The sequence below is a fragment of the Cyprinus carpio genome, chromosome B5, assembly GCF_018340385.1.
Source record: "Cyprinus carpio isolate SPL01 chromosome B5, ASM1834038v1, whole genome shotgun sequence".
NCBI classification, from domain to species: Eukaryota; Metazoa; Chordata; class Actinopteri; order Cypriniformes; family Cyprinidae; genus Cyprinus; species Cyprinus carpio.
In genome coordinates, this window is record NC_056601.1 from 31902706 (window position 1) to 31926226 (window position 23521).

The 23521-nt window shown below is 36.7% G+C and overlaps 1 protein-coding gene across 1 annotated transcript; it reads right to left on the reverse strand.

Annotated features, from left to right (window-relative positions):
* Positions 1-2436: 2436 nt before the first annotated feature.
* LOC109088468 (poly [ADP-ribose] polymerase tankyrase-1-like) lies at positions 2437-23367 on the reverse strand. Its single transcript, XM_042723456.1, has 26 exons — positions 22884-23367; positions 20352-20576; positions 18588-18775; positions 17051-17200; positions 12265-12359; positions 11813-11879; positions 11482-11668; positions 10711-10829; positions 10540-10631; positions 10321-10399; positions 8802-8973; positions 8607-8686; positions 8268-8413; positions 8015-8180; positions 7051-7270; positions 6843-6952; positions 6356-6544; positions 5928-6165; positions 5623-5702; positions 5423-5543; positions 5242-5339; positions 5076-5150; positions 4782-4887; positions 3700-3886; positions 3448-3604; positions 2437-2854 (listed from the first exon to the last, which is right to left on the reverse strand). Exons 1-26 carry the CDS (start codon positions 23365-23367, stop codon positions 2768-2770), a joined length of 3918 nt encoding a protein of 1305 aa, XP_042579390.1. The 3' UTR covers positions 2437-2767.
* Between the last annotated feature and the right edge of the window lie 154 nt (positions 23368-23521).

Consider the following 23521-nt stretch of genomic DNA (forward strand, 5'->3'; position numbering starts at 1 on the left):
TTAATGCTCAGAATTGTACAATTTTGATACGTCACAACACTCTAGCAGCACCGTGGCAGAGCACAAGATTTAATCAATCTCAGGAATAATATGAGGTCAAATGTTTATGCAAAAATAAAAACTCACATTATCCAATCAGCTATGCCGTTTTTTATCATTTCACCTTAAAACTGCAAAATGTCTTGATATTAAACACAATACCGCTAAAAACTACCAAGATTTATAAGGCATACCTTAAAATTAAAAGCTGGTATTGGTTTTCTAATGTGTTTTAATATCATAATGATGATGCAATTGTGTAGTGCAATTAGGACTGTCACAATATTAGATTTTTTTCATATCACGGTTATTGTGGCCATAAGAAATTCACGAATGATATATCATGATATCTATAGAAACCTTAGGGGGAAGATCTCTGTCAAATTATTTTTTACTTTGTTTATTGAGTTTTTTCTTTTTCAGCCAACGAACATAAGGATACTGAAAACGCAGGGCACAAGAACTCTGGCTTTCTCCGTCTTCTTTGAAGCTCCTATGAAGTAATATACTGTCAAGTTCACTATGACGAATAAATATTAATGTCATTTGTTAACATTAATGTATTAACTAACAGGAATGAAATTACATGTATTACACAATTTATTAATCTTTGTTAATGTTAATAAAAATAGTCATTCATTATTCATGTTAGTTCACAGTGCATTAATGTTTACAAACACAACTTCTGACCTTAATAATGCATAACTAAATGCTGAAATTCATGAACTAAGATTAATAAATGCTGTGGACTATTGTTCATTATTTTTTTATAATGTTAACTAATGTAATTAACTAATGTTAACTAATGAATCTTTTTGATGACCGCAGATGAGGCATTAAGTGCATGCACTGCGACCAACTGTTTTACAGAGTTAATGTAGCAATGTGGTCGCTCAGTTTTTTCAAGAACAGTTTTAATCGTGTAAGTTAAAAGATTTGAACAAAGAAATAGTGTTACTATGCACAGGCCGTATTGACTGCAAATACAAAAATAAGACAAGTAAAGTAAACGTGTTACTTATTAAAATAATCACCCTTTATTTAAATATATGAACACAGAAAACCGCTGTTAACAGGTTAATATAACGTTTCCCATCTATGACTAGTAAACTAATGCCAAACACGGCTCTCCTCGGAGTAGCTGGGAGCACTGCGTCTTCTTCTTGTCAGCTTTAAGGCACAATACTGCCACCTGGGAGCTCAACCAGGTACTGGCGCTGGGAGTATTTACATGTGGTGCTATCACAAGAGAACTGCATTTTAAATATTGCGGTTAGGCAAATACCGGTATATCGTCGCACACGAAATTATCACGATATTGATAAGTTTAAGTTGACTATATTTTGAAATTGGTATGCTTTTAAAAGATTATGGCATTGAACACTCCAAGTACCATGTCTAGTCTAACACAATCCTGGATTTTTTTTTTTTAATATTAATAAATATATTTATAAATACATTTTATTTTCCATTGTTCTGTAATTTCATATCTATTAACAATCTTCTTAGCCTTTGTCTAATCATTTAGACTCAGTAGTTGTAACACTAGTTCCACATGCTCATGTGCATTCAGATAATTTTAGGTAATTTGTACGGAAACATTAATATTTCACATAACGTGATTGCTTGTTAAAGTTGATGTATAAAATCTCTGCTGTATTTAAATTGCTGTGCATAAGACATGGTTTCTGTTTGCAACATGTGTTTTCTAAATTAATACAAATAAAAACTCCCCTTTTTCTATTTACATGGGGATTTTTAATGATTTCTTACTTATATGAGGAGATGAGCAGTACTAATATGTCAGACATATGTAGTTTTTACTATAAAGATTTATGTATTTGGGGTCACTAAGATTTTTTCTCTATTTATTGAAAGAAATAACGCTTTTTTTCAGCTTGGGCACATTAAATTGATCAAAAGTGACAGTAAAATATTTCATTTCAAATAAATGCTGCTCTTTTGAACTTCTATAAATATCACTATCTCCAGAAAAAATATGAAGCAGCACAAATGTTTAGGAAATGTTTCTTGAGCATAAAATCAGCATATTAAAATGATTTCTGAAGGATCGTGTGACACTGAAGACAGGAGCAATGCTGCTGAAAACTCAGATTTTATCACAGGAATAAATTGCATTTTAAAATATCAAAATAGAGAAAAAAAAGTAATAATATTTCACAATATTAAAAAATTTTTTACTGTATTTTTGATCAAATAATTGTAGCCTGGATGTAAATAAGAAACTTCTCTATTTTTTTTAAAAATGTAAAACATTTGAATGGTAGTGTATTCTAAGTATTCTAACTAATATTTTGCAATTCCACCTTAAAATGCAGATAATAAAGGCAATAACATTACATATGGATAAACAATCAAAAGCAAGTCATATGAACATATGAGTCTTGTTCTGATGAGATTTATTTAAAAGAAATTAACAGACTCAAAAAAAAAAAGTTCCATTAAAATACAACTCAAATAGCATCGTTAAACACAGTCAGTTTTACATGTTTTCTTTATACTACCTGTACATTAGACTTCACAATTGCAACTATTTTCAAATAACTTAAGTAACTTGTTTTTAAAAGTGCAAATTCATAATTCATACATGAGAATTCCAAAACGTGAGTACATGGGAACGTTCACATTTCCATTGTGCAAGGAGAGTGAGAAAGAATGAGTGAGTGAGCGAGCGAGTGATGAGTGAGTGTAGAAATGCAGTGTCTGACTATGATTTCTGCTCTGCTCCTGTGGAGGACTGAGGCGTGCTGTCCGGCTTTTCTATCTGGTAAGTGATGAGATACTCTGGGTAGGCCTGGAAAACAACACCACCGCCACACATTAACAATAATACATCACAGCCTGCAGTCTCTTTATTGGATGAGAACAAAACAAAACTTAAACTGAACTGAGCTGAATAATGACACTGCTGTCTTCTGTAGAGCTGCTTCTTTCTAGCTGAATCAAATTTGTTCCTAAGTGACAAATTTTGTAACATCAACACTGTTACTGAACTGAATTGAATCAACATTGAACTGACGCAAGTTGAATAACGACACTGTTGTCTTTGTAGAGCTGCTTACACCTCAATTTAACTTGTTTATTAATTGATGAACTTCACACATTTATCGAAGCAAATCTGAATCAACACTAAATATACTAGACATGCTTTTTGATTACTTAAATTTAATTTAACAATTTAAAATGAAACACACAAAAAAAATTCATTGGTCCCTGCTTGAGCTGAATAATGACACCACTGCTATTTTAGAGCAATTTAGAAATATCTGATGAATTTTGCACCACTAATTATGTTACTTTGCTGTTTATTGCTGTGAAGCTGCTTTGAAACTATCTGTATTGTATATAGCTGTATTTTAAGCAGCAGCTTTTCTTTCACCGCCGTACCTGTTCTCCACGGTAGATCACGTACTCGGCGTAGGCCAGGCCGTTGACACTGGGACGGCCAATCACTGAATGATGTCCAGGGGGAGCGTGAGCCATCTTCATGGCGCTGAACTGCAGGAAGGACTTTCCCAATGTCACACGGCAGAACAACATTTGCCTGTGGGAAATCAACACCGAGGAAAATATGAACACCACCTAGTGCAGTAACGCATTTATGTTGCATCTCTTATTGTGTGAGGTGTGTTCATGTACCTGTGGCACACATAACAGGACCGGTCTTTGTGAGTGGGGCAGCCTGTGCCGCCACCGATGCCATAGACGTACTGGTTACTCTTAGAGGAGTTCTCTGCAAAATATATGCCAGCTCCAAACATGCCCCCGATATACGCATGCCGCTCATCAAATCCTTTATGGATGATGGCATTTATGAATGGAGAGCCTGAAAAAAATAACAATTGCAAAAAATAAATAATGAAAACTATTTAAATGAAATAAAAACTACAGTATGAACAAAACAAAATGCAATTCAGAGCTAAATACAGCAAGAACGGCACATTTATAGCACACTTAATTGACCAAAAAGTACAGCAATGCATCGTGTTGTTGTGCATTTCATTAATAAAACTTTGAACTTAAACTTTGAAGGTCATTGGGTATTAATAATGATGCATAATTTTTGTAGGCAGAGGCTACAGTTTGTAGGTTTTGGGACAAAAACTAAAACTAACAGCTTCCTAAAGCTAAATTATGAAAAATTAGTTTAAGCATTCCTGTATTTCTTGTATGTTCGCCAAGATTGTATTTATTTGATCAAAAATACAATAAAAACAGTAATAATGTGAAATAAGTTTTCTATTTGAACATATTTTCAAATGTAATTTATTCCTGTGATGCAAAGCTGAATTTTACTCCAGTCTTCAGTGTCACATAATCCTTCAGAAATCATTCTAATATACTGATTTGCTGCTTAACAAACATTTCTTCTAATTATCAATGTTAATAACAGTTGTGCTGCTTAATATTTTTATAGAAACCATGATACTTTTTAGGATTCTTTTTAGAAATAAAGTTCAAAGGAAAAGCATTTTGTTGAAACAAATATGTTATAAATGTCTTTACTGACACTTTTGATCAATGTAGTGCATCCTTTTAGAATAAAAGAGAGAAATTAATAATTTTGTTTTAGATTTATTCACAAGAACATTATGAAAAAAAAAATGAAGATGAAAAAATTACATTGTGGCAAACAATTAAATCATATAATAGACAAAAAAAAAGATTCTTAGTTTGTTTTCAAGTGAACATTTTAAAAATAGAAGCATCAGACTGCTTACCATGAAACAGCATTCGTTCATTGTGGTGGTTGTGATTCTCGTCTGAGATCTCTTTCTGCCTGTGTGTGTATCGCTCTCTCAGTTTCTTATTCACCACCTTCTGGATCTACAGGACAATTTCTATTAATTTGGCTCAAGAGTAGAACAGATATTTACAATATCAAATACGAAGCTAGATCATTTACCCAAACAACGTGATCATACAGTATGTTTATGTAAACCTTTTTTGGACATCAGTACCTATTTTAGAGGAGTTAAATATCACTAGTGTTGAATGCATTTGGTGTGTTTTACCTTGATGACATTGTATCGACTGAAAACGCCACCTGCATTTCCTCCGTCCCTGTGCTCCCGAATTGTGCTTTGCATCTGTGACCAAACAAAAAACAAGCACTCATCACACAGCTGAAGCAGACGGGTGTATGAAACAGCCCAGAGCTCCAAGTGTTCATGTTTGTACCTCTTCCTCAACAGACTGAAACTCTTTATCATCCACGGCCAGGTCGATCAAAACTGTGCCCTGATTGGTGCAGTGGAACGTCAGGTATGGGTTGGCACCTGTGTGTACAGATAACAAGATTTAAATCTAATAAAAACGCAGGAGCGGCATTTAGGATCTGTTTTATAAGATAGCCACTCACCCTGCTGTCCTCCTAGCAGCCTCTCGATGCCTTTGATGAGTTTATGACGGTGTCCGTAAGCATTGATACCGATCTCCTTGAGTTCCTCGTGACCCATATCGGCCAACACGTCCAGAGTGATCTAATGGACACAGCATTAAAAAACATGAGGAAATCTTGAAACATCTTGTCTCTGACAACCTTCTCTCTGTTTTTCTCACCTGTTCTCTCTCGAAGATGTCCCTTAAATGTTCAAGCCCCAGACTCTTCAGGAATTGAGAGATGTTCATATCCAGGACAGCTACGGAAAAAAAAAAAAAAAAAAACAATTTTAGCAAATGAAGAATCACAATAATATGCTGGACATGATAACAACTGAAAAGAACAATGTTAAATAGTTGGAAAAAATCAGTGTAGTCTGATTCCCAAACAAATGACTCTTATGAACCAGTTCTTTTAAATGAATCAAAGCTATACACCACAATCAATGTAGACTGATTCATAAACAAAGGCCTCTGATTCTCACCATCTCCTTCCTTGCGCTCAGTTCCGGACGCCCCATCAGCGGGTCCTGTAGCCCCTCCACTGGCCCCGTCGCAGAGGGGCCCGGCCAGGTTATCAATGCTGGAGGCAGCAGAGAGGCAGGAGGGTGTGGAGGCGGGTGATATGAGAGCGGCGCTGAGCACGGTGGCCTGTGGTTTGAAACAGCTGGGCAGGGCATCAGGGGGCATGGCGTCCATCAGCAGCGCACGGATATCATCAGCCTGACAGACACAAAGAGCAGATGAATAGCAATGAATTTCATATTACAGTCACCATAAAATCCAATTTGATTCTCAGTTCAATTAAAAGTTTTCTAGTTTTTTGACTATTATTTCATATGTCAGGCTTTACAGGGTTCATCTTGTGTTTTTTCTCAACTACAGTATTATCAGCTGCTGTAGTGGTGTTTACCGTGGCCAGGTCCAGAGCCGTCTGTCCCTCCTGGTTCTTCATGGTGGGGTCAGCGCCGTGCGCCAGCAGCAGTGCACACAGCTGTGTGCGGCCCTTCTGCGCAGCTTCATGCAGCGGTGTGAACGCCCACTTATCGGTCGCGTTCACACATGTGTTATACTTGATCAGGAGGGCGGCGATATCCACATGCTGGACAGAACAGAGAAGGCAGTTACACATTATGCTACAATATTGCTGTCTATTACTGAGTACAAGTTTATGCACTATTGCTAGACAGTCTAATCACCCAGTATTTAGCCATTTTATGAATATGTGCATTTGCTTTGTCAGTTATATCAGAAGAATAAGTTACATTTTAAAATATATTAAAATAGTAAACAGTTATTTTAAATTGTATTTGATCAAATAAATGCAGGTTTGGTACAAGAATAATACAAAACCCATCCTTCAAAGATAAAGTTTTCTTCTTGTTTTCATGTTTTCTCACCCCATATGAAGCAGCGTTATGCAGAGGGATCAGTCCTCCTTTATCCTGCGCGTTCACATCTGCTCCGTGCTCCAGGAGATACTCGGCCACCTCCAGGTTATTGTAACCAGCTGATCAAAAATAAATGAATTCATCGTTAAACCACCAGAGAGATGAGATAAATGCATGTTGAATGATGAATGTGAGAATATGGGTTATGGTAAGTTACCTGCAAGGTGCAGTGGTGTGGAGTTCCTGCCCTGTGTGTCTCTGCAGTTGATATTCTCAGGGCTGCAGAGTTTCTGCACACGGGCCAAACAGCCCTTCTTAGCGGCATCCAGCAGGGCGGCGTCTCCACGCAGAAGGTCCTGGATGTCTGTGTCTCCGTCCTTCACCATGTCCAGAGCCGTATTGCCATCACGGTTCTTCTTAGATGGGTCTGCGCCATGCTAAAGAGAGAGTAGAGATGTTACACTCTTAATTATAATCATTAATCCTACATTAATTACATTTAAGGGGCCGTTTACACAACATAATTTTCAGCCAAAAACAGGAAACTTTTTATGTGTTTTGCCTGTTCGTTTACATGACAACAGCATTTTGGGGACTGAAATTTGAAATTTTAGCCCCGTTTCGGGCTAAAATTTGGCAGCTGAAAAATGTAAAAAAAAAAAATTCTTTTTTGTTACCCAATTGTTTAGCATATTAATAATAACAATACATTTAAATTGAATATTTTTAGATATTTAAATATTCATATAAAATGTAATATTTAAAATATATATAAATATATATATATATATATATATATATATATATATTCCAAAAGTTCATCTCAGTTAGAATTATTATTTAGAAACACTTTTAGATCACAGCTTTATTTGAACATCAGTGACAATAATAATATTGTATGTATATATATATATATATATATATATATATATATATTTTTTTTTTTTAATGATATAATGTTAATATATATTTAATTTATAATACATTAAAATAGTACAATATTTATAGAATTTATACATTCCAAAATGTTTCACGTTACTTTTGTCTAATCTAAATTTTGGTGCATTAATAAATGATCATTGCATAATTATAACTTATAATATTATATGAAATTCCCACACAATCATAACAATCAGAATTATGCCAACATGTGCATGGTTTCTCCATCTGTTGTATCAAACCTTGAGCAGTAGTTTGCAGATCTCATATTTGCCCTTGGCTGCAGCTTCATGTAGTGGAGTGAACTTCCAAAGGTCCGCCACGTTCACAGACGCTCCATGTCTCACCAGCAACTCTGCCACCTCGTAGTGACCGTACGAACACGCATTGTGCAAAGGAACCAGACCACTGACAAAGACAGAGAACAAGTGAAAATCAGAAAATTCAGACACAGTGCAACGATAGTCAAGCTAATTCAGATGAAGATGATCGTACCCTTTATCTTTAGCGTGCACATCGGCCCCATGATGCAACAGGTATTCCACAACAGCCACACGGTTGTAGCCTGCAGCAAAATGCAGCGGGGTGGAGTGGCGGCCCTCCAGGTCACGACAGTTCACGTTTTGAGGGGAGCACAGTTGCTATGGAAGATACACAAACAAACTGGCATCAAATGAATAAATATTTCTTGATTTTCTGATTGATTTGAAATCTTTAGAACAGATGAGGTCCCTTATAATCATTAAATGTCCTATTTTATGTCACATTGCAAAAGTGAAACAGATTTTGACCACGCTGATTTTAAACCTGGTAAACTCTGAAATGGTCATTTACCTTCACTGTATCAAGGTCTCCGGCTTTAGCAGCCTCGAGGAAGCGGTAATCCACATCCGAATTACGAGTAGGAATGTTCTCTGGAGAAATAAATGCAGAAAAAACAAATTCATGCTGTTAGGATAAATGGACAGTTAATTAATTAATCATACTGTAATAAGACTCAGAGTAATAGATGTGATACTGTAATAGTACCATTGAGTATTTGCTGTACGGCTTCATTGCCCATCTGTGACGCAGTGAAGCCCTGCAGTGAAACGATTGACGGGTCGGCTCCGTAACTCAGCAATTGTCTGCAAGTCTGGATGTGACCGGCGAGGGCCGCCCTGTGCAGGGCTGTCTGGCCCAGTGTGTCCACAGCATTCACCTAAACACACCCACAAAGGTTTATTATAAAGGGAACAGTGGGTTTAATACAAAGATCAAGAATATGAAGCAGCACAACTGTTTTCAACACTGCTAATTATAAGAAATGTTTCTCGAGCAGCAAATCAGCATATTAGAAAGATTTCTGAAGGATCATGTGACTGAAGACTGGTGTAATGAGGCTGACAATTCAGCTGTGCATCTCAGGAATAAATTAGATTTGAAAATATATTTAAATACAGTTTATTTGAGTTTTAATTTGCAATAGTAATTCACAATATTTACTGTATTTAGATCAAGTTTTTCAAAAATGATTTACTTTTATTTCTTTAACTTTTATTCATATTCTGAATGGATTATGCACAAGAAAGCACGCAAATATCGCTCCTCTAAAAATCACTGAACTGTCACTTATTATCAGAAAATTCCATTATAATCAATGAATCTCTCTACACTGCACAATAAATATTTTATTTACATCGTGTCTAGACTTTGTTTGTTATAATCAGAGGATAAGCTTGCAGTATCCAGAGCGCAAACAAGGAGAGACTGGAGTCTTTTGCGAGGTGGCTGCCACTTACTTTCATTTTGTTGTTCATGTTTATTTGTTTTAAAGTGCCCCTATTATGGATTTTTGAAAATAACCTTACATGCATTGTGTAACATGGCTCTAAGTGAATGAAAACATCCTACCAAGTTTTAAATCTGAAAGTGCACCATGTATAAAGTTATTGTCTCTCAAAAGAAAGAGTTGATTCTGAATCATTGAAACGAGTTGTTTTTAAAACTATGTACTATTCTACTACTAGTAGTACTAGTAGTAATGTATCTATTACTACTATTTGATGTAGGGTCCAAGAAAGAATATTACAGGCTTTCAATTAGGGCTGGGAGATATATCGCATGCGATTGTCACGCGCATTTCGTCAGTAAAGCCGGTTCCCTGATTACCGCTAAATCACCATCACCTGCTTTTAGATGGAGCGGCATTTAATAGACAGAGCCGTAGTTCACTGACAAGCTACACAATATCACGTTCATTATTGAAGGCGATTCATCTGCGATAATGAACGCAATATTGCGTAGCTTGTCAGTGATCTACGGCTCTGTCTATTAAATGCCACTCCATTTGAAAGCAGGTGTTGGTGATTTAGCAGTAATCAGGGAACCGGCTTTACTGACGAAATGCACGTGACAACTGCATGCGATATATCGCCCAGCCCTACTTTCAGTATAGACAAAGATGAAGGTAGCTGTATAAATAGATGACACATAGCAAACTGGCTCATTATCTACTATAACAGAGCTCATGATGAATTAGTTCCGTGCAGTGTGAGGATGCTTGTACCTTTGCTCCGTGTTTCTGAAGGACTTCAAGCACGTCATTATGACCTCGTTCAGACGCGACGTGGAACGGAGTCATAAAACTAGAAGGAGAAAGAATATGTGATAATGTGAGAATGTATTACTTGCCATTTATTTGTGAAATTGACTAGCAATTTCAGAGTGAAAATTGTTTCAAATAAATTGTACACCATTTTTTTTGTATCTAAAGTCGAACACTCACTCCTTGTTCTTCTCGTGAATGTTGGCACCTTTCCGCAGCAGCAGCTCTGTGACCTGTTTGCGTTTGGGATGAGGAGAGGCTACGGCGCAGTGCTGCGAATATCATAAAGACATTTTAATAAACACGTCATTAAAACCCTCGGGTTCTGAGGAGACCATGTAAAGTGCTCACCAGAGCAGAGTCGTGCGAGTGAGGATGTTTGAAGCTGATGATCTCTTGAGCAGTTTTCTTGACCTTTGCCATGTCCGCCTCGCGGGCCGCTTGCAATAGTGTGTGTCCTTTGAACTCATCTGGATGAAGGAAATCACAAAAGAAAACGATTGCTAACTAATAGCCCTGCATCTTGAAACAATTTGCATAAAAGGCCAATATTACCCAATGTGATGAAGCAGAGTTCAAAAATATCAATAAAAGTTTTCCATCAGTGTTTTTTTTTTTGTTACAAAATAATGACGTTTTTTTTTTTTTACATATGAGCTATAATAATGTACATACCAAAATTTAACACTTACAAATGGTTTTAATGACAGAGGTATTAAAGATTTATCATTTTACTTAGTCTGTAAAGGCATTACATAAAAAAAAAATTTCGTTCAAAAACTTGGCAAAATATGATTCTGTCACTATCCATAATTCTAACCTTGAAACCAGCATTAAGCATAAAACAATGTCAATCATGTGAATATCAGCTGAGAACTGAACAAATAGTTCATAGGAATCATTTCTTTGTTGCAGTTTTTCTGCTTATTAAGAGATAGTAGTCTTCTTCACCTTACAACTGGTTGTAAAAAGCAAAAATACTATGAAATGCATAATTTAGTAGCAGCATCAGTTTGACAAAGTGTGACTTCCCCAAAATTAGTACGCAACGAGTATTGGATATTCATCAAATACAATACAGGGCGGTGATACTGAAAAGAAAGTAGCATGAATGTCACTTACAGGTGAGTCTCTCTTTAAGTTCAGGTGTGGGCGCCACATCCACCGCGCTCTTGCCGTGGCAGTTGAGCAGTGTGGGATCAGCGCCGTGACTCAGCAGCAGTGAACACACCTCCACTCGATTCTTACTGGCCGCCTCGTGCAGCGGCGTGAACTGCCACAGGTCCATGGCGTTAACGCACGCCCCGTGCTGCCAGCGAGACAAACAGGAAAACATCAATCCTGTGTATTATTGTAACTAATAATCAAAACAATAAAGCACCTGTGGTTATATCAATGCTGGGGGAGCGAATACAATCTGATCAGTAAGCATTGGCTGGATTGTTTTCTTTACCTTCAGCAGGAGCTCTGTGACCTCATAGTGACCATAAGAGCAGGCATTATGCAGAGGAACTAGACCACTGATAGAGAGAGAGAGTGAGAGAGAGAGAGAGAGAGAGAGAGAGAACAAAACAACATTTCAGAATTATTCAAAAGATCATGTATAAAGCATTTAAACCAACATAAAATAAAAAACATTCCTAATAATTATTGCTGATTAAAAGAAAGAAATATCTTAATAATTTTAACAGTAGTGTATAAACAATTAATAAATATAAACAATTAAAAGTTAAATATAATATATGCATGCTATAAAAAAAAGGTACCAGCCTATCATTTACTTCTTAGAATATCATTTTTGACTTGTATCACATTATGGAAGGAAAAATAGGTTGCATTCCATGTTGACTTAAATACTAGACACTAAATGTTAAAGAGAGACAGTAAGTCGAAGATGTTTCTCACCCTTTGTCTTTGGCATGGACATCAGCACCGTACTGCAGCAGCAGCTGCACTATACGCACTCGATTATACCCAGCGGCCAGGTGAAGAGGAGTGGACTGCAAAAGAACCAGAGAAATATTAATAACCTGTCTGAATACAATCAAGCTAAATAAGTGATCATCAATAACACAAGTGCTTGTTGCAAAAACCCAATGCCAAATATAATTACGTAAACCTGCTTGTAACCCATCCCATCATTAGTTTAATCACTACGATGGCTAATTTTTTAAGCAGTGAGCTGTTCTGTGTAATGTATTTCGCTTTTGAAACTAAGTTCTTGAGGCTATTGTGATACAAATGAAATGAAGAAGTGGTACCTGTTCTAGCATCCACAATAATAATAAATATACGGACTTAAATAAACATCATAAAGAACATGTAAAGGCCTACTCACACCAAAAACCCAGCAAAAATGGAACAAATTACAGAAGAAAGGTGTGTTTGACTTTTTCCACATCTACAGTTAATATATAGGATGTTTTAGTTGTATTGAATTTATTATACATTTAAATAAGACTTTCAGCGTACTTATTTGGAAGTGTAGTATAAATGATATTCAGTATGGTCCCACTTGTTTAGTTAGTTGCTTTCCTCATTTTTTAAGATTTTAATTTTAGGTTCTTTTATAGCTTCTCAACATTTGTTTCTCATGCCTTAAAAAGGTGAAAAAGTCAGTGTCTCTTCCCATAATCCTTAAGATAGACCCTCCAATCAGAGAAAATCAATGGTACCAAGGATACAGAAACAGATGCAAAAGAGCTCAGCGCCAACCACAAACTCCCATAAAGCATTGAAAATGACATAAAAGTCTGTTTCCAATGATATTTTGCATTAAAAATGTAGCCTATTGGTTTAACACAAAGCCAACAGGTTTATACTGTACCATAATTTTTAATTAAATTACATAATTTGCATTGCTTCAAGTGCACAAATCAGCAAGTTTGTAATGCTCCTGTAAGAGTGGTTGGTTTGGTTTACGGCTTCAAATTCTGTATTGAAACATTCTTTGAAATTCATTTGGAGAAAATGGGAAGCTTTCTCTAAACACTAAAATCGGTCACTGTTGTCAACTGTTGCCTCTTGGTGCAAGTAGGCCTTTATATCTGCGATCTCTCTGAACAACTGATGAATCTGGCTTGAGCTCGATCACTTTAGCCTAAGCACAAAAAAGTTACAAATTCGTTCCCAGTTCATGCAGTGAAAAAGAAGAAATAATGGTGACATGCCTATATGACCGTGAGCACAACCACAGCAAAACAATCAGCATGACAACCAATCTCAACGCAGCCATTTAGTAATGAAGAGCTGCCTCAAAAGAATGATGCATTGTCTGAGAGAATTAAATGAATCAGTGTGGGATGGAAAGGCAATGTTCATGTCACTATTATGAGGTCTGAAGCAGTACAGCACAGGCAATGGGGCAACAGTGCAACGTTTCTAGCATGCACACAATGGATCTAAACAGGACAGGATGTCAAAGAGAAATCAGGAGTTAAACAACACCTTTGTGGAGAGCATGCGTGCTGATCACAACAAATCAAACGAACGGATTGAAGAATGTGATGCATGGATGCGGAGGTGGAGGTGGAGTTTAGGGGTGGAACATGGTGGAGTTCTTGCAAAGGCAGACAATTTAGAGAAGTATTGTAAAAAAAAAAAGTTAAATAAAGAATTTAAAGAAAGAGGTTAATGAAAGCCTTGTTTTCAGAACCTGCAGGAGTCAACGAAACATTAGCAGAGCTATTGGTTTATTGATGGATTGTGACCAGCAGAAAATAAGGCAGGTTTCTGTGCGTTTTAAGTGTGAACCAGCGTATGGATGGATTTTTTAGGGACAAAAATTGAAAGGAAAAATAAACAAAATCACAGAAGACCAAATAAAACTAATTTCTGTTTCACAAAATAAACTTACCAGCATTTTTTGAGATGTTGACTGAATGTCGCCAGAACAAAAAACAAAACAAAACAAAAAATTAGCTATTAACTAACATATTATCCATCAAAGCCGACTGTGGTGCTTAAAACTTAATTCAATAGCTACAGCATCCTATCTTAACTTACTTAAAAAAAAAAAATCTATAGCTAGTTTATTTCTGTGATAGACTGTATATTATTTTTAGGAATCAGTTCACACAGGATGATAAATGCTACAGCCGATTTGACATTTAAAATGCCCAATATAACACTAATAAATTACCGTTCAAAAGTCTTTTACACTCGCCAAGGCTGCAAGTATTTGATCAAAAATGCAGTAAAAAAAGAAATATTACAACTTAAAGTAACTATTTTGTATTTTAATATATTTCAAAATGTCATTTATTACTGTTATTCAAGTATTTACTGCTCAAGAAACCTTTTTTTATTATTATCAGCATTGAGAAAGTTGTGCTGCTTAATATTTTTGTGGATACCTTGCGTTATCTTTCACTTTGATGAATATAAAGTTGCAAAGAACAGAATTTATTTGAAATAGAATTCTTTTCTAACATTATAAATATCTTTACTGTCACTTTTGATCAATTTAATGCAGCTTCGTTTAATAAAAGTATTAATTTCTTTAAAATCCCAAACTTTAGAATGGTACATATACACACAACTTCATTTTCAAAATCATTTTCAACAATATTTCCTCAATATCCTATGCAAAACAAATGACAGCATATACATTTTAGGGCTGGGTTTTGACACAAATTTCACGACTCGATTCGATTCTCATTCACAAGCTTTCGATTCAATTCAATTACCAATTCGATTCGATGCAATTTGATATTGATTATAAAAAAAGATTAATTTGGTACTACATTACTATAATATTGAAGGTTAAAATTGACTGATTTGTAAGCTATAGCATACAACTGTTAAAAAAAAAAAATATACAATTTTTAAAATAATAAGATTACAATTACATAATAATATTTCTACTTCAATTCATATTTTTTAAATATAAAAATTTAAATGGTGGCTGTCATAAATTTATGGATTTATTCAAACATAAATTAAACATAAGAACAGTAAAAATTATAATATGTTATGTGGTGCAAATATTTAGGAAAATACCCCTCTCTACAGTTTATTTTTCTGTCTGAGTAATGAGTTTATGGTCACTGAATATGTTTGTTTCTGAGGTAAATGTGACGTTACGTGACATTGTTTACAAGACTTTATATTGACGTATTTGTGCGGCTGAAACACTGATGAGTGATTACATGGGACAGGATACAGAACTCACTTTCGGATGTTTAGTCATGACTCATGTTTATTTTGTGCTGAAACTGGTATTAATGTGGAGGAGATGATTAGCTCACGTGCGCTACCGTGTTTGTTGAACTGAGGCGATATACAGCAATCTGTCACTCCAGATTAAACAGCGACAAAACGGCATTTATCGTTTGAATACTGCAATACAATGGACATAAATTGAAACCTGAGACTTTGTTTCATATTAAAAGCACCAAAGCACAATGCATATTGCGATTTATTGGATGGGAGGTGCCCTTCAGTGTTCCGTCCACTAACTGAAAACAGGCTAGACTTGGGATTTATGAATCGATATCGTTCCGTAAAAAAAAAGAGAACTGATTAATATCAAGATATCGATATTTTTTACCCAGCCCTAATACGTTTATCATATCGGTGCAGCCCTTAGGCCTATAAACATTTTCTATGCTCATGTACAATACCACACAGCATTTACACAAGTTTTTTTTTCTTTTTCGTTTTTTGCAAATAAACTCTGGCTGCAAAACAAAACATCAGCAGATCAAGGATATTTCTACGTTTACAATACTCACGTCTATGTAAAGTACATTCAAGCATGCATTATGCTCAGTGATCAACTATTGACATTTACACGTTTAGAGAACGCTTTTATCCAAAGCATCCTACAAAAGAGGAAAAAAAGCAATTTATCAAACTAGTGTGCGCTGTACTCCACTTACAACGCTACTCTCAAAATACCAGTCAAAATTACATCATTGCACAAAACACCAGCATCAACATGAGTATCAGAGGGTACAAAAACTCAAGTAGAAACAATACTCAGCCTCTAAAAAAATTATAATAATAGCCTACATCAGTATACTGCAGCATGAGTTACAGAACATAACTCCAAATCCATTACAAGACAAACAGGAGACAATCCCACAGTGAACGCTTTACAAAAAAGCCCTTCTGATATAAAGACACAAGGGTCTGGAGGGAGGGAGTGACCTGAAATGATCAGGGATGACAGAGGATTTGAGGGGAAGTCAAGGTCCTGTTATTATGTTGTGACTAGAGGAAGAAATGGATCAAAAAAAGCTTTGGCCTAAAACTTAATGAAGGTCAGACGTGCATCCAATATGCATCCTAGATCAACTGAAACCCATTATAAAAATGACTGACATCCAAAAGCAGCCCAGACTGAACAAAGGGGCAGTGTAACCTCGAAACAAACATTATAAAATGACATCAACCATATGTCCAAACTTAAACTCATCATGTGTAAAACTAGGTCAGCGGCACTGTTTACTCTAAACACAGTATTACTGGAAAAAAAAAAATACTCAAACAAGGGGATTTGGGATTGTCTTGACCTACATCTATTTATTCAACCAATGAACTACATGAAATCACATCCTGTGTTTGAGTAGAGCTTGAGTTTAGAAACAACATCAGACATACTTTCTAAAACAAGCATACTTGGCATTTACAGATATGTCAAATGTTAAAGGCATCATTATAGAACAGTAATTCTGATCTGTGTTACCTTGCGCCCATCGCTGGCGTGACAGTTGACGTTAAGTGGGGTCAAAAGTGCCATCAACTTTTCCTCATTACCGCTCCTAGGGTTTTTCAAACAGAGGAAGACAAACACTGTTAGGAACGGCAGCTTAGAGAAAAGACATTTCTGCATGAGTGACATAAGTCAAAAAAAGATTCAAATGTACTTAAAGAAACAGCAATGTCTTTTAAAATAAAAAAAAAACTCAATGCACAATGTAAAGTTAATGTAAGTTTTAATATAAAACCTTCCTTTTTACTCTATTTATTGCTAGCAGCAATACATGGGACTGTTTTGTGAGCAGCTATTAAAGGATGGTGCAGTGGCAATTATATTGGACTATACTGCTACTCATTTCAGAATATTATTCAGAGGTGCAAAGCTATCAAAAATATATAATTTAGTGCAGTTGCAGATATTTATATGGCCAAAAAGATGAAATTCTGCAATGTAAATCAATGAGATCTTCAAAACAATATAGAACACAGCTTACATAAAATGCAAATAAATATCAGTCGTCACTCTGTATCTTCCAATAATGTGTCTTTGTAAGATGATACTTAAATTTTTTGTTTTATGTTCCACGCATTGTAGTTTGTATTATGACGCAAAACACTGCAACAATACAATGAAGACTGAGAGATGAACAAGTAAACATTTCTCAAAAGTCTGAGGATCATAATTGGTACTCACATTTTAACATGATTTTTCCAAAAATGTATGTATGGATAATTAAGTAAACCTAAGTTTGTCAGTCAGTAAGTGTTCATCTTAAAATATTACTAACAGTGTAAAAGTTATTCTTACATTTACTTTATAAAATACTTCCCCTGTCCAACACACATTTATATGCCAAGTGGCAAAAATGTCTTTTCAAATTTTTTTCAAAGGAACTCCAGATTAAAAAACAGAAACATAAATATACAAAACAACAATCAAAACAACCCTATTTTAACAAATAAATAAAAATGATTCAAACAAACATCCAAACCACCCTTATTTTAGCAATACACTGATATTAAGTTATTATAGCATGCCAAAAGCTCACCAACATTCCACCAACATTACATCCACCTTATAAACAAAAAAAAAAAAAAAAAATCACACAAGACTTCATACACAATATACATTAAAGATTCATCAAATATTTCTAGCGGATACATACAGTAATCAGACAGGAATACTAACATTCTGCTTAGCATGCAGTACTTCTTTTAAATAGTACATGAAATGGTATGCAGGATGCAACGTTTCAAGCAGAAGGCTGTTACATTAACCTCACTATATTAAGTGAGTGACACTGAGTTGGCATTTTAATCCAACTTTGTGTACAAATATTTAAACATGTAGCTGTCAGATCAATTAATGTACCATATAAATGTGGCTGTAAATGGCCTTAGGTTCATTTTTCAGACCGAAGTGCAGTGCATTGTGGTAAACAGTCTGTATTAGCATACTGCATACTACATACTACAAAAACATACTCAGTGTGCCTTTACATGTCTGTTCTTCAGATTGTGTGTGTTGTTAATGACTGTAAAGCAGTTATGTGTGTGTGTGTGTGTGTGTGTGTGTGTGTGTATGTGTGTGTGTGTGTGTGTGTGTATGTCTCACCGGTGAGGACGGTCTTAGCAGAAGGGTCTGCCAGGTCCAGAGCTGATTTGCCGTCAGTGTTTCTGATGTTCGGATCAGCGCCGTGCTGGAGCAACACTGTAAGAAACAGAAGCAAGCAATACAGTCGCCGATACTGAAACTGACCGATACTAAAAGTTGATAATGTTGTATGTTGTAGTTGATAAGTATAATTATCAACACTGTTTTTCCAACTAAAGTGGTGATACTGGACTGAACATGGGTTATGTTTATGTGAATTGACATCCGTTTAATTAATAGCAGGAGCTACAATGTATCAACTTAAAGGAATACTCCAAAATGAAAATTTTGTCATTAATCACTTACCCCCATGTCGTTCCAAACCCGTAAAAGCTTTTTGTCTTTGGAACACAATTTAAGATATTTTGAATGAAAACCGGGAGGCTTGTGACTGTCCCTTTAACTGCCAAGTAACTTGCACTGTTAAGGTCCAGAAGAGTATGTAAGACATCGTCAGAATAGTCCATCAGCCATCAGTGGTTCAACCGTAACATTATGAAGCGACAAGAATAATTTTTTTTACTAAAAAAAAAAAAAAAAAAAAAAAAGACTTTATTCAACAATTCGTCTCCTCTGTGTCTCTCCGCATCACTGTAGTGCCATTTTGGAGAATACGAGCTGAACGCAAACTGTGTACACTCTTCTGTGTCAGCCGCGCTGCACTGTTTTTGTTCAAATCAAAGCGTAAATACACGTAGAAAACTTATCCTTGTGTCACGGCTGACACAGAATAGTGTACGCAGTTTGCGTCCAGAAGATGTTCTCCAAAATGGCACTAGGGTGATGCGAAGAGACACAGAGAAGACGAATTGTTGAATAAAGTTATTTTTGTTTTCTTCACGTACAAAAAGTATTCTAGTCACTTCATAACGTTACGGTTGAACCACTGATGGCTGATGGACTATTCTGACCTTGACAGTGCAAGTTACTTGGCAGTCAATGGGAAAGTCACAAGCCTCCCGGTTTTCATCTAAAATATCTTAAATGGTGTTCCAAAGATGAACGAAGCTTTTACGGATTTGAAACGACATGGGGGTAAGTGATTAATAACAAAATCTAAGCTTTTTAAATTTTTTATAAAATCTGTTTTAAATATCAGATTAACCAGTACAAAAATAATTTTATTGACCAATAATGATATATCACCAATATACTGCACCTAAGTCACTCTCCACACTTGCCAAATAACTCTGAAGAAATAGTTTTTTAAACGAAGTAGCACACCGAACTCGGACAAACCCATTCATCATGTTACTAATGCAAACATCAGAGATTCTGTCAGTTTTCTCACACACAAAGAGTGCTGTCTCAGCACAGGGGTATTCAGCAGAGCTCTATGACATCAGGGTGCAGGAGAAAAATACTGCAGGACAACAACATTACTATCACAACAGAGCAATACTGCACCACGCTGGAACGCCACATCAGCTCTCTAGACAACGGCTGCAACGCCACACAATGTGGACTGTGACTCTTTAGACTTTATTCCCTGCCTCACTGCTAGTGATGAACAATATATATTGGTGACCATCAGAATCTGTCTTTATTAAAGCTGTTTAATGATCAGAAATGGTCTGATTGGACTATAATTGGAAACGGATGAACTGATAACATTTCTCAAATGAATCCATACCAATGCACACGTCTATTTTGCCCTTGATGGCGGCCTCGTGCAGAGGTGTGTAGTTCCAGTTGTCTCGTGCGTTGGGGTCCGCACCGCTACACAGCAGCAGGCTGACCACCTCCGCGTGACCGAACGAGCAGGCGTTATGGAGCGGGATCAGACCGCCGTCGTCACGGGAATGGACGTTTGCTCCAGTCTGCAGGAGATGCTCTACCACGTCCTTTCTGCCAAAGCCTGTCAAACATTACATAGGACAAGCCGTTTAAAATTCAATACATCTGACATGATAAATTGAATTAAAAAAAAAAAGACACCAGATCTTATTCATATCTTATCTAAAAAATGGTCTATTTGTGAAAGTGTACATTTTTAAATGCCACAACTACCTGATGCATTACTTTTAAAGGCATAGTTCACCCAAAAATGAGTGAACAATTTTCATGCCATTACAAATCTGTTTGATTTTCTTTTTTGGTGAGACACAAAACAAAATATGTTAATGATACTGAAAAAATGCATTATTCTGAGTCTTTTATTCATCAACTTTAATAGCTAGCTGCCATTACTTAGCTAATTTCATGGTCCTGCAATGTGACAGACATATTTTAAGTGCAAAATAATCCATATAGTCCCTCAATCATTATGAGATCATGAAGATTGTATGTTTATGTATGTTTACTAATGCTGAAAATCTCTCATTATGCAGAGAGTCCACACTGTAGAACTGAACATGGCTCATGTTTATTCGGAATGACGTCCATTTAACTGACAGCAGGAGACAAAACGCTTGACTTTTTAAGCTTATAAATGTGAATTCCTGGTTAGCAAATCTTCAGATATACCTAAATAGAAACTGATTTAGTCAGCTCATATGACTCACAGAATGCAGTCTTATATTATATTACAGGATTTAAAAGCACACCCTAATTAGATAACACCTAAATTTAATTTGTTTTCCTGTGCACAATGTTCATTTTAAAGGGGTCATATGATGCTATTTTAAAGATCATTATTTTGTGTATTTAGTGTAACAGAATATGTTGACATGCTTTAATGTTCAAAAAACACATTCTTTTTCAAATAAGTCCTCTATGCCCCGACTCTCTCAAACACATCATTTTCAACTAAACCCCTCCCTCCGACAAGCACAGTCTGCTCTGATTGGCCAGCTGACCTAATGCATTGTGATTGGCCGAACACCACAAGCACGCATCAGAAATGTAACGCCCCTTTCCATAATCGCAAGCTTCAGCTTTCAACATAAATGTAAAGACAGTACATAATGTCCTTAGTTTTACCATCAGTTCAAGCCCGATGGGGAACAGAGTTGCGTGACAGACTCCGTAATGATGCTCGTATCTATTTGCCGCACACAAGCCGCGATTAAGAAAGCTGAGTCCACTCTCTCTCTCTCTCAATTTTCTACAAAACTTTGAACAGTCAAGATCAAATACTTAAACTATTAAGAAAACATCCTTACAGAAGCTGATTCAGAATATTTGTCATAGCAAAGTCGGAGTTTACCCTTTTTTTTTAATTAGAAATAGGCCTAGCCTTTGCACAGCCAGCCTTGTATAGGTTCACAAAACCATCGTCCATAAAATGCGTTGCACAAATTCGAACATCTGGGTTGTGCTGTTCTGCTGTAAATAAATTTAAACCAATGATTCCTCATTGCATCTACTTTCAGAAGGCCAAACAAAGTTATTTCTCTTTCGCACAGAAACTGCATCAACACTACTGCGGTTCCTGAAACCACGCCCTCTTTCTTTGCATGAACATTTGGGTGGCATTATGCAAATATTCCACATTGTGACGTAGACATGTGGGGCGTGTTTGAAGGAGGCGTTTAGCCTGTCTGGATCAGCCTTCACTTTAAGATAGAATAAATCTTTTTGTGGGAGACTTTGAGCTTTGTAAATCTGCAGATCTTATTCATGCATAAATAGCTACATAAAACACTAAAGAAAATGAAAAACAGAAATCACATCATACGACCCCTTTACATTTGATTTATTAAATTTAAACTGTTTGAATGGATATTGTGTTTACAGACAGTCTATAGCCCGGTGTTCGGTTAAATATTGTAGGTCATTTGCGGGGGAATTTTTACTTTACAAATTACAGACATGCTCGATGCGTACGGGATTAAGATCACAGACAGCCTCCGCAATTATTAAACATGACTGGAGGTCAGCAGGTAATACTAGTCCCGTGCGAACAGGGCTGAGGGAAACTTAGTACTGTACCAGTACAGGTCAGCTTCGCATGAAAAATTATATTTAACTCCTGTTAATTTGAACCAAATGAAACATGATGTAATGATATTCCAGGACACATAACCACTATGAACAGTCAACATAAAATACATAATTTCTGTATGAAAACAATAATTCGTTTACCTCCACTGAAAAATCTCATGCCTGCATAAATAAACTCCAAATCTAGTGGAACCAAAACCCACAAAAGAGACGTTTTGTTCTTTTATGAGGCCAAAAACAACAAACACGGATTATATTTAGCAAATACATAAATACTGACCTGCAGCGAAATGCAGAGGGGTTGATTTTCGTCCGGCCATGTCTTTCGCGTTCACATTCACCGAGTCCACCAGCCTCTTCACCCGCGACACATCTCCGTTCCGACAGGCCTCGAATAGCTCTCTGAACGCCCCGCCGGCCCCGCACACTCCGTCCCCGGGACTGTCCGCCTCTGAGCCGGGGCTCTGGCTACCTGCGGTCGCGCTGGAGCTAATGCTGCTGCAGCTGGAGCTGCCGAACGCGGCCGCTGCTGTTGCTGGGGCGGGCCGGTCTGGGGAAGAGGCGGAGGAGGAGGAGGCCGCTGCGGGCTCCATCGTGGCTCCGCCGCATTCCGCTGCGCCAGCGGGCGAGGGGCTCAACAAACTCGTCGATTCGGGAATAATCGCGGACGGCGATTCCGGTGGGGGGGATGCGATCACGGCGTTCCGCGGAGACGGCTGCAGGCTGCTTTGTTGGTGCTGTGAGGATCGACGGGACACCGCCATTTTCCCCACGAAGCTCCGTCTGTCAACAATAACAGCTGGAGCCGCTGCGCTTCCGCTCAGCGCGAGAAAGCTTCCGGTTGGAGGCTATGCGCGACTGTTTCTGTCACATATTTAAGTTGCTTTCACTCCACATTTAAATTGATTTTAATGTCAT